The sequence below is a fragment of the Cynocephalus volans genome, chromosome 6 (genome assembly GCF_027409185.1).
Source record: "Cynocephalus volans isolate mCynVol1 chromosome 6, mCynVol1.pri, whole genome shotgun sequence".
NCBI classification, from domain to species: domain Eukaryota; kingdom Metazoa; phylum Chordata; class Mammalia; order Dermoptera; family Cynocephalidae; genus Cynocephalus; species Cynocephalus volans.
In genome coordinates, this window is record NC_084465.1 from 111,624,870 (window position 1) to 111,638,674 (window position 13,805).

Here is a 13,805-nt window from a genome sequence, read left to right on the forward strand (position 1 = left end):
ATCGACAAAATAAAATTAAAAAAAAAAAAAAAAAACTGGTTTTCATTTTGAAATGACTGTGGTTTGGGGAAATTCTTGCCTCTTTCCTCAGTTTTGTTCATTGTTTTCCTTTCTGTAAAGAAGGCTTCTTTTTACCGGACCCAGACTTGTTTTTTTTGTTTGTTTGTTTTCTATCTTTAATACGGGAAAACCTCTCTTCCTATTTCTCCTTTCTTCATTGATTTTTTAAAATAAAGAAGTAAATTAAATAGTCAGTCAGTTAGTCCACATGGGAAATGGATGAGCGTAGTTAAGAATCCATTTGGCTTATCAGGGCAGTGGGGGACAGAGGGCCTCAGCCACACCCCCACCCCCCCTCTGGACACCTGCACCCATCCCAGTGACGACCACCAAGTCACAGCAGGAAGCACCCCGGCCTCTGGAGCCAGGTGGTGGGAGGGCCAAGGGCTTAGGCCACACCCCTCTGACATCTGCATTCAGCCCAGCAATGACCAAGCCAGCACTGGAAGTCCCTTGGTCTCCCCTGCAGGAATGAGGGGGAGCCATGGGCCTCAGCCACACCCCCCTCCTTCCTCCTTCTCCCACCCTATTTCCTTCCCCCTTCCCACCCAACCACTCTGCAACAACATCTTAGAATGTGAAAACAGATGGAGCCAGGGACCGACCCTCCCTCCCACAACCAGGCAAGCAAGGAGCATGCCAAAAACACCACTTCCATGTGACCACAGCCACCACAATAGCCATGGCCACTGCAAAAGCGGCTGGATACCACAACCACTGTGCAGATGGCCCGCCAGCCACTCCAGTGCGTTGACACAAGGAGAGTCACCAGCAGAGACCAAAGAAAAGAAGAGGATGTCTCTCTCCACAAAGCCCATTCCAGAGTGACAGAAGCAGCATCTGCTCTATGATAATACTGGGGGACCTGAGCACACCTCTCTCAGCATTGGACAGATCATCTAGGCAACAAATCAACAGAGTAACCATTACTCTCTCAGAGGGAGAGAAGAAATCTAGGGTTATCAGTGGTGGGAGGGGGGAGGGAGAGAGGGATAGGAAGAGATTGGACGAGGGGCATAAAGAATAAGCACAATTTGTAATAACGTATATGCTAATAATATTGCTGTGATCAACATATGTCAATGTTGAACACCCAAAATATGTATAATCAATTATGATTCAATTAAAAAAAAAAGAATTTATTTGGCTTGTGTGTAAGTCGCTCTGCCCACTTACCATTTGTGAGAACGCAGAAGAGTTATGGAATCCTTTAAAGCCTCAGTGTCCTCCTCTGTAAAATGGAAACACCAAGCCTCCTCAACTTCTGAACATGACGTGACAATTAAGTGAGGGTACGGCTGGCTCAGCATAGGCCGTGGCAGTTGTTATGTCTCAGAAGTACACATTTTCTCACTTCATCTATTTCACTTCCTAATCCTGGTTTTACTTTCATCTAAAATGTCCACTGCTTTTCCTTTAATGAAAAGGTCTCCCCTCGGCTTTGCTACCTTTTTCTTTTTTCCTATACATTTTTCTTAACACCATGACTTGGAGAGTTGGAAAAGTCCTTTTAGGTCTTTGCGTGTTAATCTCAGCTTAACTCAACCATTCTCACAATTAGAAATGGGAGTGGTGATTTTGTCCCCAGAGGACATTTGACAATGCCTGAGACATATTTTGGTTACAACTTGGAGTGGATGCTACTGGCATCTAGTGGGTAGAGGCCAGGGATGTTGCCAAACTTCTTACAATGCACAGGACAGTCCCCACCACCCAGAATTATCCAGCCCACAGTGTCAATAGCGCTGAGAATGAAAAAACCTAGTTTCACTGAGGCTAATCCTGGAATTCTTGTTTTTCTATGTTAGCTTCTTGCACTGCCTACTTGCAAGCAACATATGTGACTGGGGATAACCCAGGGAAAAGGAAGAAATACCAATTTGGGAGAATATTCCTGGTTGTCCTTCTGCAATGACGATGTGAAAATGAACAGGATACTCACCTGCAGGTGGTGGAAATTAGTACAGCTACTTGGGGGAGCAACTGGGCCACCTCCAGTGAAACTGAAAGCACCCCAACCGAACAGCCCAGCACAACCACTTCCAGTCCTCTTCCTTAAAGGACTTTCCACAAGTGGGTACAAGGAGACTCAGATGGGATGCACATTTATCACTGTTTGTAAAAGTGGAAAACGGGAAACATCCTCAATGTCCAGGAGCAGGAGAAGGAAGTATGATGTATGTAGTAGGGTTATATAATGGAACAGTAGACAACTGCTAAGATGAATGAACATCTAGATTGATGTGTGGACACTAGCTATGGTTACTAGAACTACCAACATGGATTGATTTCAAAACCAATTTTATGTTTAAAAAAAGTAAGTTGCAGAAACTATATAGCATATGATATTATACATATACACACACACACAACACACATAAGTTATATATAAAATATATATTTTATATTTTAAACACTACATGTATTATACATTATAGAAAAATTATATATTAATATATAAAATATATATATTATATACATAATATATGTTATAATATATATAAAATATATATAGGGATGGCTGGTTAGCTCAGCTAGTTAGCTGGTTAGCTTAGATAGTTGGTTAGAGTGCAGTCTTATAACCCAAGGTCAGGGGTTTGGATCCCCATACCAGCCAGCTGCCAAAAAAAAAAAAAAAAAAAAAAGATACATATATATATATAACTTTTATGCATGAAACTATAGTGTTGTCACTTATTGATACTCATATACGTGGTTGTGCTAGTTTCTTAAGGCTGCTGTAGCAAGATACCACAAACTGAATGGCTTAAACAACAGAGGCCAGAATTGTCTCACAATTCTGGAGGCCAGATGTCCAAAATCAAGGTGTCAGCAGGGTAGCAGTTCCCCTGAAACCTGAAGGGGAAGGATCCTCACTGGCCTCTCCCAACTTCTGATAGCCCCAGACCTTCCTTCCCTTGTGGCAGGATAACACCAGTCTTCACTAGGTCTTCTTCCCTCTGTATGGGGGTACTTCCAAAAGTTCATGGAAAGATTTGTATTATCTTTTAATTTTATTTTTCCATGAACTTTTTGAAGTGCTCTCATAAGTGTCTGTGTCCACACCAGTCATACTGGATTAGGGCCCACCCTACACATCTCATTTTAACTTGATTCCCTTTGCAAAGAACCTACTTATAAATAAGGTCGTATTCTGAGTTACTGGGGACTAGGACTTCAACATACCCTTCTGGGGGGACACAGTTTGACTCATAACAGTGGTCAAAATCTAAACAACATGATAGTGGTGGCTTCTGGACAAGGAAGAGGGGGGAAATGGTGGGAAATTGGATTAGGCAGAGGTATTAGAGAGCTTTAGCTTTACCAGTAATGTTTTATTTCCTTGATAAAATAAACACAAGTCTGGAATTAACATGAAAAAGTTTAGTATTTGTTAATATTTGTTTGATTGCTCTCTATACTTCACTGTGTCTGTTTCTTTCAAGTTATTAAGAGGGAAGAAAATAAGAAAGCATTTGAGCCAGTGTTTCCCACTTGCAAATGCACCTGACAGGTTTGTAGAGTAATGAGATCATTTTTCATATAAGTCAAAGTCATCTGTCTTCCAGTTTTTAGGACTCTGCTGCAACCAGAGGCTTGAAATACTATATTCACACTCCAGACCAGCACCAGAAATTGTAACCTTCCATAAATGGTCCATAGCCCCACTCCTATTCAAAGCCAGCCTGAGAGAAGACCCAAAGACTTGTGACCCCAGCGGTACCTAGTAGCATCTGCAGACCGAGTTGGTTTGTGCAAAGATTGCAACTATTTGGGACAAAGTGAGAAAAATGGGGGTAAAGAAGAAAGTTATCATGGAGCTAAATTTATTCAATTAAATAGACGGTCCTTCCTTTTGAGATCAGACCCCTCTCTCTTTTTTAAATGTTGTAAAATGTTTTATGCGGTGGTTGTAGTCAATTGTGATAGCTGTCATTGCTTTTAATGCCCTTATTTGGCAAAATAAAATGTTAGTATCCCTAGATTCTTTCCTCCCCACCCCCAAAATTTAAAAAAATTTTCGTTTGGTCTATTTTAAGTTAAACGAATGGAACTAGTTAAGAGTTTCTATAGAATCACTTTCATAATTTTGACAGGGTCTTAATGTATGTATATTATATCATTTACAGGATTGTCACTAGCATAAAGAGCGTTGATTTCATTTAGGTGAAAGGTTTACCTTGTCATGTGTTGGCATGACAAAATTCACCCCACCTGCTTTTTTTTTTGCCACTGGCCGGTGTGGGGATCCCAACCCTTGACCTTGGTGTTATAACACCATGCTCTAACCAACTGAGCTAACCAGCCAGCCCTTTTCCTCCTTTACAAGATAAAACATACAGTTGAAATGAGAGGCTGGGATCTCCCTTTGTCCCTTATGGGGCGACTTCCTGCATTTGGTGCTGGTGACGTTTGATGTTTTACAAGGCCTTGACCTCTCTTTCCTGTCTTTCAGGTAATAAATGTCCACAATTAGCAAAATTAACCTCTGGACAGTTCACAGTCTGCATGGCCTCAATGTTCTAGCCTGGGCCTGGGACAGGAGATGGGAAAAGGAGATTAGAGACAAGACTGCACATAGATTTAAAGTGTTCTTTTTGACAGCTCCATGATAGTTCATTGTGCAGATGTCCTGTGACTGATTTGGCCCATTCTCTGTTGATGGGTTTTTGGATTGTTTCTAATTTTTTGTTGTTGCACACAAAGCTTGGCCCAATACCCCTTAGGGATTCCGAGTCCCTATGCTTTGTGAGAAGGCTTTGGCCTTGTAGAACAGAGCCGGTGGGTGTCTGGCTTTGGCTTACATTGACTATAGTCTGGGCGAATTAAGAGGCAATAGAGAGCCAGATAAATAGCTTGAATGCGATGTTATCCAGATCCTAGGATGTAATTTACCTCCTGAAGATTCCTGGACTAGCTGAGTGCCAGACACGAGATTGTTAGGATGACCTATTCAAACCAGGAGCCGTGAAACATCAAATAAGGAATCCCCGAAAACAGCCTTAGAGGACATGTCATTACTTGGAAATGTGATTGAAAACCATGAAAACAGTAAGAATCCCTAAATGGGATATCCAAAGGGGGACTCCAATAGATGGCTCAATAACCCATACCGGGGAGGTGCTAGGGAAACAAAAACCAGGAAGAAAAAAAAAGATAGTACACTTCTTGTGCTTGTTTCAAGGCAACAAGCAAAATTATCATTTCTTTGAACAGGCAGAATATTTCATTTATCCCTCTAACAGTTAACAGGAAGCTCAGAGTAAGCTTCTTAGAAGGCCACTCCCGCTACATTTGACCATCAATACTAGTTCCTTGTAATCATTTCCTTCTCTCTCTCTTGCTCAACTCTTTTCTGTAAACTTGGCCTTTTGTTTGTTTAGGAATCTGTTCCATTTCAGGTGGTAGTGATTAGAACATCATTTGTGCCCAGATTATAAAAATGACATACAATATTCAAGCCCTTGTGAAATGACAATAGAACAGAGAGTTCTACCATCACGTATAAACTGTCTGTCTAATCTATTTATCCGTCTATATAATCTACCTGTCCATCTATCTGTCTATGCATCTGTCTATCCATTTAATTTAGCCATCCACCTGTCTATTCTATCTATCCATCTATCTACTCTATCTGTCCATCTGTTTATCTAATCTGTCTGTCCATCTAGCCATCTAATCTATCCACCTATCTATCTAATCTATCTATTCATCTATCCATCTAATCTATGTGTGTGTGTGTTATATGATGTATATACATATATATTATATATGTAGATATACAAGGGTACTTCAAAGTTTGTGGAAAAATAGAATTGAAAGACTATGAATCTTTCCATGAAATTTTGGAAGTACCCTTGTATAATATATTTATATATATATGAGTAAATATATACATGCAATGTATGTGTATACGTAATATTTGTGTGTCTGTATACAAGTGTATTTCAAAAAGTTCACAGAAAGATTAGTATATCTTTCAATTCTATTTTCCACAAACTTTCTGAAGTACCTGTGTGTGTGTGTGTGTGTGTGTGTGTGTGTGTGTGTATTTGTCAAAGATTCAAAACAAAGACCAAAATGATTTGCATCGGTCAGGCTGGGCTAAGCTCTGCAGCATCAAACAAACAAACTCAAAATCTCAATGGCTTAACACATTAAAGTCTGTTTCTTGCTCATGAAAAGATGTGGGTTGGAAGGGGCTGGGGTGGGCTGCGCTCTATGTAGTCATGCAGCAACCCAGGCTGGTGAATGGGTCCCCATCTGGCATGTCACTGGTTGCCACGGCAGGAGAAAAGGGAGCTAGATGGTCATGTTTGGCTTTTAAATAGTTTGGCTGGGAAGTGACATAGTCACTTATGCTCACAGCCCATTGCCTTACTGAAAGGGGCTGCTCATCTCCCCACAATGACCTGGAGGGGACCCCAGGGTCTCTTCGCCACTCTACTTCTGCAGCTCATTGTGGAGTTGTTACAGCTTCTGAGCACTTTGTTTGCTGGTGACCCTGAGCCCTGGCTTCATTGTGGTGTTATCTGATCCCTTTGGAAGGGCTCTCATGATAAATTCTTTGCAGACATTGATCCTGGGAAGAAGTGCGGCCCTCTGGAAAAACTGGTATTATTTTCTCTTTTTCACAAAGAATAGAAGTATTATTAGATAACCGTCATGACTCCCTTTTAATCTGGACTAATAAGTAGCTCACAGCAAAATTAAGTTCTCAGTTACAGTCACTATGTCAATGTAGAAATTTTATAGGATCGCTCCTTCCTCTACCTGACTATAAGACATTTCCTATTTCTTTAATCATGTCCTGCATGAATATATGATTTTTATTCTCCACCAACTCCTATCTCTTTTGAAAGTTGCCAGGGTTTATATTATACATAAACAAAAGTAGTGATAAATAATAGCTTCTGTTCAGTGAATGTTTCCTTGATGCCAGCTGTTTTATATGCCTTATCTCATTCATTCCTTGCAATAACCCCATGAGATGTTATTGTCAGTATTGTAGGAGTGATGAAACAGTCTTAGAGAGGTTAAGTGACTTGCCCAAGTTCACACAGATAGCAGATGGAAACTAAACTCAGTTCTACCTGATGCCAAGGGCTGGATTCCTAACCACTTTTATTTTACAGTGTCACATAGACAGATGATCCAATTCAGGTAATATGTCCTGTCTTAACCTAGTTTTTGTTTCCATTAATTCAAATTTTCTGTGATCTCTATATAAGAAAATTGGAAATATTTGTGAGCCCAAACCTATGTTTTTTTAAACTGGTATAAATGGTCCCTTAGAAAAATGGAAGGTTTTATGTTATGGCTTCTGGTTTAGGTCTTTTTCACTTCTATTTTCTTTTTAAAATGTAGGAGTAATATATTTACAGAGAAGTGCACAACTCTTAAAGTATACAACCTGATGAATTTTTACACACACACACACTATTTACTTATTGTGATGTTGAATGACATTTGGGTTGTTTTCAATTTTTGGCTCTTATTTAAAAAGTTTCTGGCAACATTCTTGTTGTCTAATGGTAGATATTCCTACTTCTCTTTGGCTGGTATAGTTGTATCTGTTTTCAATTTCTTGAATTTACTAAGCATCCTTTAGCATGTTAGATGTCACAGCTTGGGTTTTGGTAGGTCATGGAAGTTCCTAGCACATAAATATATTAATTTCTAGTCTTATAATACAAGTAGACAAATGGGTTCAATTTCTGTGTTATGGAAAAATTATTTGCAGGCAGTAAAAAGTAACTAAATAAATAGATAAAAAGAAAAAAATTGCAATAAAACATAGCATTTAGTCTTCATAGCACTACAGTTTGTATAGATGTTTTTGTTTGCAAAACTTGGCCTATTAGTCAGAACGCTTCCCTTTCATTAACAAATGACAGAAACTGAACTCAAACTAACTTAAGTAACAAAAGAGAATGTAAAGACTCAGGTATCCAGTAGTTGGCTGCCTTCAGGTATGGCTGGATTCAGGCACTTCAATGATGTCATTGGCATCTGGTCCTTCTTTCTGTCTGTCTCTGGGCTCTGTTCTCCTCTCCGTTGGCATTGGTCTTAGGCAAACCTTCTCCACCGGTGACAACTGGCAGTTTCAGGCTTCTAACTTCCTAACTCCAAGTTCAGCAGAAAGAGAGAGCTCCTCTCTTTCCTACACTTCTGACAAAACTCCCAGAATTGAGTCTCACTGGCTCTGACTGGGTTGTATGTCCTGACCCAATCTCTGTAGCCAGGAAGAAAGCAATTCTGATGCCCACACCTGGCCCACAGGGACTAAGAGCAGGGGAAAGGTGTTACTAAAAAAAAAGAAATGTTACCACACAAGAGAGAAATAGACACTGATGAGGGACAAAATAAAGAAAAACAGACTTCCATTATGTTGAGAAATTGGCATTGAGTTGGCAAATGAACATTCTGAGACTATAGGTGATGGCAGAAAGTTAATATTGTCTTTACCTCTGATTACTGGGATTATGTTGTTTACATAGAGATAAACTTGTGAAAATTGGCTGAGCTTCAAAAATGTTCCACTTCCTTCTTCCTTCAAAGATATCACCATTTATCTAATTATGCTGGCTTGAAACTGTGGGGATAGGTTGGTCTTTTATTTTCCTTAATTCTCACCGTTCCAGTATTGGATCAGCCAGCAAATCCTACGGATTTTTCCTTCAAATTTTCTTTTTTCTTTTTTTTTTTTGTCTGTTGGCTGGCATATTAATCTGTTTCTGTTGCTTATAACAAAATACCTGGAGTTGGGTAATCTGTAAGAAAACAAAATTTATTGCTTACAGTTTCTGAGGCCGGGAAGTGCAGAGTCCAGGGAACATATCTGGTGAAGGCCTTGGTGGTGGCGACAGTGACCTAGGAATCTCACATGGCAGAAAATAGTGGAGCAAAAAGAGAGAGGCTCTCATGTGCTCTCCTTTTAAAGCCCTCAGAACCACACCCCAACCATCATTATTAATCCATTCACTAGGGCATGATCCTACAATCCAATCACCTCTTCAAGGCCCCACTTTCAATTACCATAATAGGATTTCCCACCATCTTAACATTGTCACAGTGGGGATCAAGTTTTGAGGGGACACTCAATCCAAGACAGCCAGTACAGTGACTGAACCTTTGACCTTGGTGCTGTCAGCACCATGCTCTTACCAAGCTAACCAGCCAGCCCTAAATTTTCTTCTCTACTTGTTATTTTCTACCCTATTCCCACTGACACTACACGAGAAGCTCCAGGATTACCTTCTATCCCCTAAGGAAATAAGAGCACCTCTTTCCCAGTAAGTCTAGTCCAGGTCCTGGAGGGACTGACTTGGCTTATGTGCCCATTCCTGAGCCAATCCCTGTGGCCAGGGGGATGGTGGACAGTGATTGGCCAGGCCTGGGTCATGTGACCATCTTGGAGCCAGGCAGGAATGTAATCAGCCCTCCCTGTATCACCTGGACCAAGAGTGGGGGAGGGGACGATGCCCAGAGGAAAATCAGGGCATTGATGCCGGAAAAAGTGGTAATGAGTAATAGATAAGTAAAAACAACACTCAGCTCACTTAGAAAATAAAACCCCATCACTTACGATTTGAAAGTATGCTGTGTCTATAGATTAGAGCTCATGGAACCCATAAAACTGTATTTTCAAACTGGAAGTGGTCATAGCAATTCTCTCCTTACCCAAGTCCCCTAGTTTCCATTAACAGTTCTTCTTTTGTGTACACATACTGATTTATGCTTTGAATCCTAGAACCACAAGTACCATCAAAATGCTCAGAAAGCCCTTGTTCCTTCCAATCCTTCATTCATTGCTCCCTGTATTGGTCCATTTCTGTTGCTTATAACAGCATACCTGAAACTGGGTAATTGAAAAGGAAATCGGTAATTGGTAAAGAAATGAAATTTATTTCTTACAGTTTGGAGGCTGGGAAGTCCAAGGTCCTGGGAACACATCTGGTGAGGGCCTTACTCTGCAGCAGCTCAGGGTATCACATGGCAAGAAAGGGCTGAGCAAGACAGCTTACCTCCTCACTTGCCCTCCTTTTGAAGCCATCATAACCACGCCCATTACTCCATGAATGGACAGTCCATTCATGAGGGCACCATCCTCACAATCTAATCACCTCTTAAAGGCCCCACTTTTCAAATACCATAGTTGGATTTTCCACCCTCTTAACACTGTTACAATGGGAGTCAAGTTTCCAATACAGGAACTTCTGGGGGACACATTTAGTCCATCACACTCCTCTCCCCCATAACTGAGGGAATGTACTGTTCAAGGTATAAGATAGGCTATATATGTGAAAGACTCCAAAAAACAATGTTTTAAACAAGATAAAAGTTTATTTCTCCTTACATACTAGTCTGGGCTTATATGATGACTCTGTTCTGTGAAGTCACCAGCAACCCAGGCTCCTTCCATCTGTCGTGCTATGGTGGGTGCATGGCCCATTATTTCCACATTCCAGCCCACAGGAAGTAAGAAGATAGCAAAAGGAAGGGACAACCCCTTTCCTTTAACAGCACAACCTGGAAGTGTCTATATCATTTCTGCTCACATACCATTGACCACTCTTGTGTCCATGTCTAGGTGCAAGGGAGGCTGAGAAACATAGTCTTTATTCCGGGCAGCTGTGTATCCAACTATGAAAGAAAGAAGAACAGATACTGGAAGAGAACCAGCAATCTCTACAGGGACGAAAAGAAAAAAAATCTGACTTTTTCCTTCCTTTTTATCTTTCAGGTTATAAAAAGGTCCCTGAGTAACTGCAAATGCAGGAATGTTTTAACGCTTCAGGATAAAGAGTCTGTACCAACATGTCTGCCTACTACAGGAATAATGGGTATGAGGGAGATCCAGATTACCCTGACTATTCGGGGTCTTGGAACAATATGCAGGGGTATTCAAAAACTCAGAATTATCCAGATTTTCCAGGTCCTCTGGACAAGCCAGACTACCCCCACACCAGGAACAATCCATACTCTGCAGGATCCAGAACAAGTTCAGACTATTCCAGTTTGCTAGCAGAACCAGACTATCCTGGATCTCCCAGTAATCCAGACTATCCTAGCACCAGGAACCATCCATATTCTGCAGCCTCCAGAACAAGTCCAGACTATGGCAGATCTCTGCCAGAGCCAGATTATATTGAATTTCAGAGCAATCCACACCACTCAGGATCATCCAGAGAGCCAGGATACCATGGATCTCCAGAAAATCCTGATTTTGCAAGTTCCAGAAGAAGTGGAAACTTTGCAGTATTCAGAAAAAATTCAGATTCTTTTGGCTCCTTGGGAGAACCAGACTACACTGGAGCTCAGATCAACCCTAACCATCTTGTCCCCAGAGCCAATTCCGACAATCCAGGCTCCAGAAAGGATCTAGAGTATGCTGGTTCCAGAATCAATTTATTCACAGACTCTTGGGGAAAGCCTGATTATCCAGGTGCTGAGAATCAACCTAACTCTCCATATTTGGAGGGGGAACCAGACTATCCTAATGCTGAGAACTATCAGAACCCTCCGAAGTTTTTGGGGAAACCTGCTTACCCAGATGCTGAAAATTGTCATGATTATGGCTCTTCTGAGACCCTGGAAATGACCAGGGGGTAAGTTCAGGTATATCCTTTCTTTGAGGGTGGGGGTTGAGTGCTAGATCATCAAGTCAATGGATCCTGCCTGGTTGGTGTGGTTTAGATTAGGGACACATATGTTTCTATGACCTGAAGTTGTGGTGAAAGTCTCATATCTACCTGTAGACCTCACCTAAGCCATAGACTCATCCTGAGGCTTCAAGCCCTTACCTGGACTTAATCTTTCATCGTTTCTTTCTTGGATTACCTCTCTGCTTTCCCACCTCTTCCTCATCCAATCCCTATAAGACATCTAGATCTCCAGCATTTTGACTACATTCCCACTACATTGCCAATCAGGGTTAAGACTTGATAGTCATGAATCCAAACATCTTAACCAGAATTACATCAACAGTAATGAATTTCTATCACAAAAATCTTTTGAAGATCTAACTCTATAAAGTCAATTTAACTGCTCATTAGTTTTTTTACAAAAGATGTTTGGGCCACTCTGAATTTTTTTCACTTTTATTTTTATTTTACTGAAATCATTTTTGTCAGAATTGATTACTTTTCATTTGAACTTTATGGCAGATTTGATTCATTGATCTTCTCCATTGTTATTTTCATCAAATTTGATTGATTATAGTTTTCACCATTGTCACTATTCCCTTAAGGCCAATTTTAAACATTGAGTCCAATTTTTCCTGGTTCAGATTCTATAGATCTAAATTTTGTCTAAAAGATTTTAATCTTCTGTCAATTTTTGGTCACTGACAAATTCTACCAGGTGTGGTTGTGGACATTAACAGCATTAGTTTGGGTAACTTAGTTCTACCAAATTCAGTTTTTCCTGAGGTAGTTTTTTCAGTGCTCATATTGCTAACAAGATGTGATTTTTTACTCAGTTTTTTGCTTAATCTATAACATATTTTACCATGTGAATTTTTAACCAATATGAGTCTTATTTTGCATTTATTATTCCTCCTTGTAATATTTATGAATTTGATAAAAACTGATAGCTTGTATTTATCTCTAGGAACAAGGATATAGGATTTGGGTGTGAAGCAGTCAAAATCCTTTTAGGAACTAAATAGTAGGGACAACAGGACCAGGTCAAAATGTCCTCCTTGGTCTTATCTCCCATTGCTTTATTTATCATTCCAAAATATACCTTAGTTCCTGCCACTCCTCTCCTTTTCATCTTCCATGGGAACTCATAACTCAGAGAGAAATGTCACCTGCTTCACTTATAGAACATTTATGAATGAAGATACGCTGTGCTAAGGTAAGACGCCAGCCAAAGACCAGTCTGACAGATCTCCTATCTCCTCCTTGCAGTATTAGTACATTTTTGTTGCTTATAACAAAATACATAGGACTGGGTATTTTATAAAGAAAAGCAAAATTTATTGCTTACAGTTTCTGAGGCTGGGAAGTCCAAAGTCCATCTGGTAGTGGCAATAGTGACCCAGGGGTCTCACAATGCAAGATGGTGGAAACAGAGAGAGCAGAGAGAGACAGACTCTCTTCTCCTTTTAAAGCCTTCAGAACCGTGCCCCTGACAACCATTTTTAATCCAATCACAACTGCATGGTCCTACAATTCAATCACCCCTTCAAGGCTCCACCTTTCAATGACCATAATAGGATTTCCCACCCTCTTAAAAATCACAGTAGGGGCCAAGTTTCTAACGCATAAAACTTGGGGGACACAATTCAAGCTTTAGGGAGTTTGGGGGGGACATAATTCAATCCATTACACCTGCCTTAACCCTATACTCTAGGGCAGTGGTTCTTGACCTTGGCTGACCCTTTGAATGTCTTGATTACCTGGGGAACTTTAAAAATAATACAGATGCGTGGGTCCAACCTTCAGGGCTTCTGTTTTAATTGTCTGGAACAGGGCTTGGACATTGGTATACTGTATATGTAAAACAGAGAACCATCACTCCAGGTTAATTGATTTTTATAGCATTTGCTTTATATATTCAGCACTTTCTGGCCTTACGTATTTACTTATGCTGTTCTTCATCCTTAGAAAGCCCTCCCCCAACTATATATGAATTTATCCTTCCAATCCCTGCTCACATGATTCTTTTCCATGTAGATTACCTCCAAAACTCCCAGCCAGAATTCTTCTCTCCTTCCTCCAAACCCCTTGGGCCTA

The 13,805-nt window shown here is 40.5% G+C and overlaps 1 protein-coding gene across 1 annotated transcript in view; it reads left to right on the plus strand.

Annotated features, from left to right (window-relative positions):
• The first annotated feature begins 10,881 nt into the window (after positions 1 to 10,881).
• The window catches only part of TMC5 (transmembrane channel like 5), a 43,244-nt gene continuing 40,320 nt past the window's right edge, over positions 10,882 to 13,805 (plus strand). Inside the window, exon 1 of the mRNA XM_063101099.1 lies at positions 10,882 to 11,672. Coding sequence (XP_062957169.1) covers positions 10,882 to 11,672 — 791 coding nt within the window. The remainder of the gene's footprint in view (positions 11,673 to 13,805) is intronic.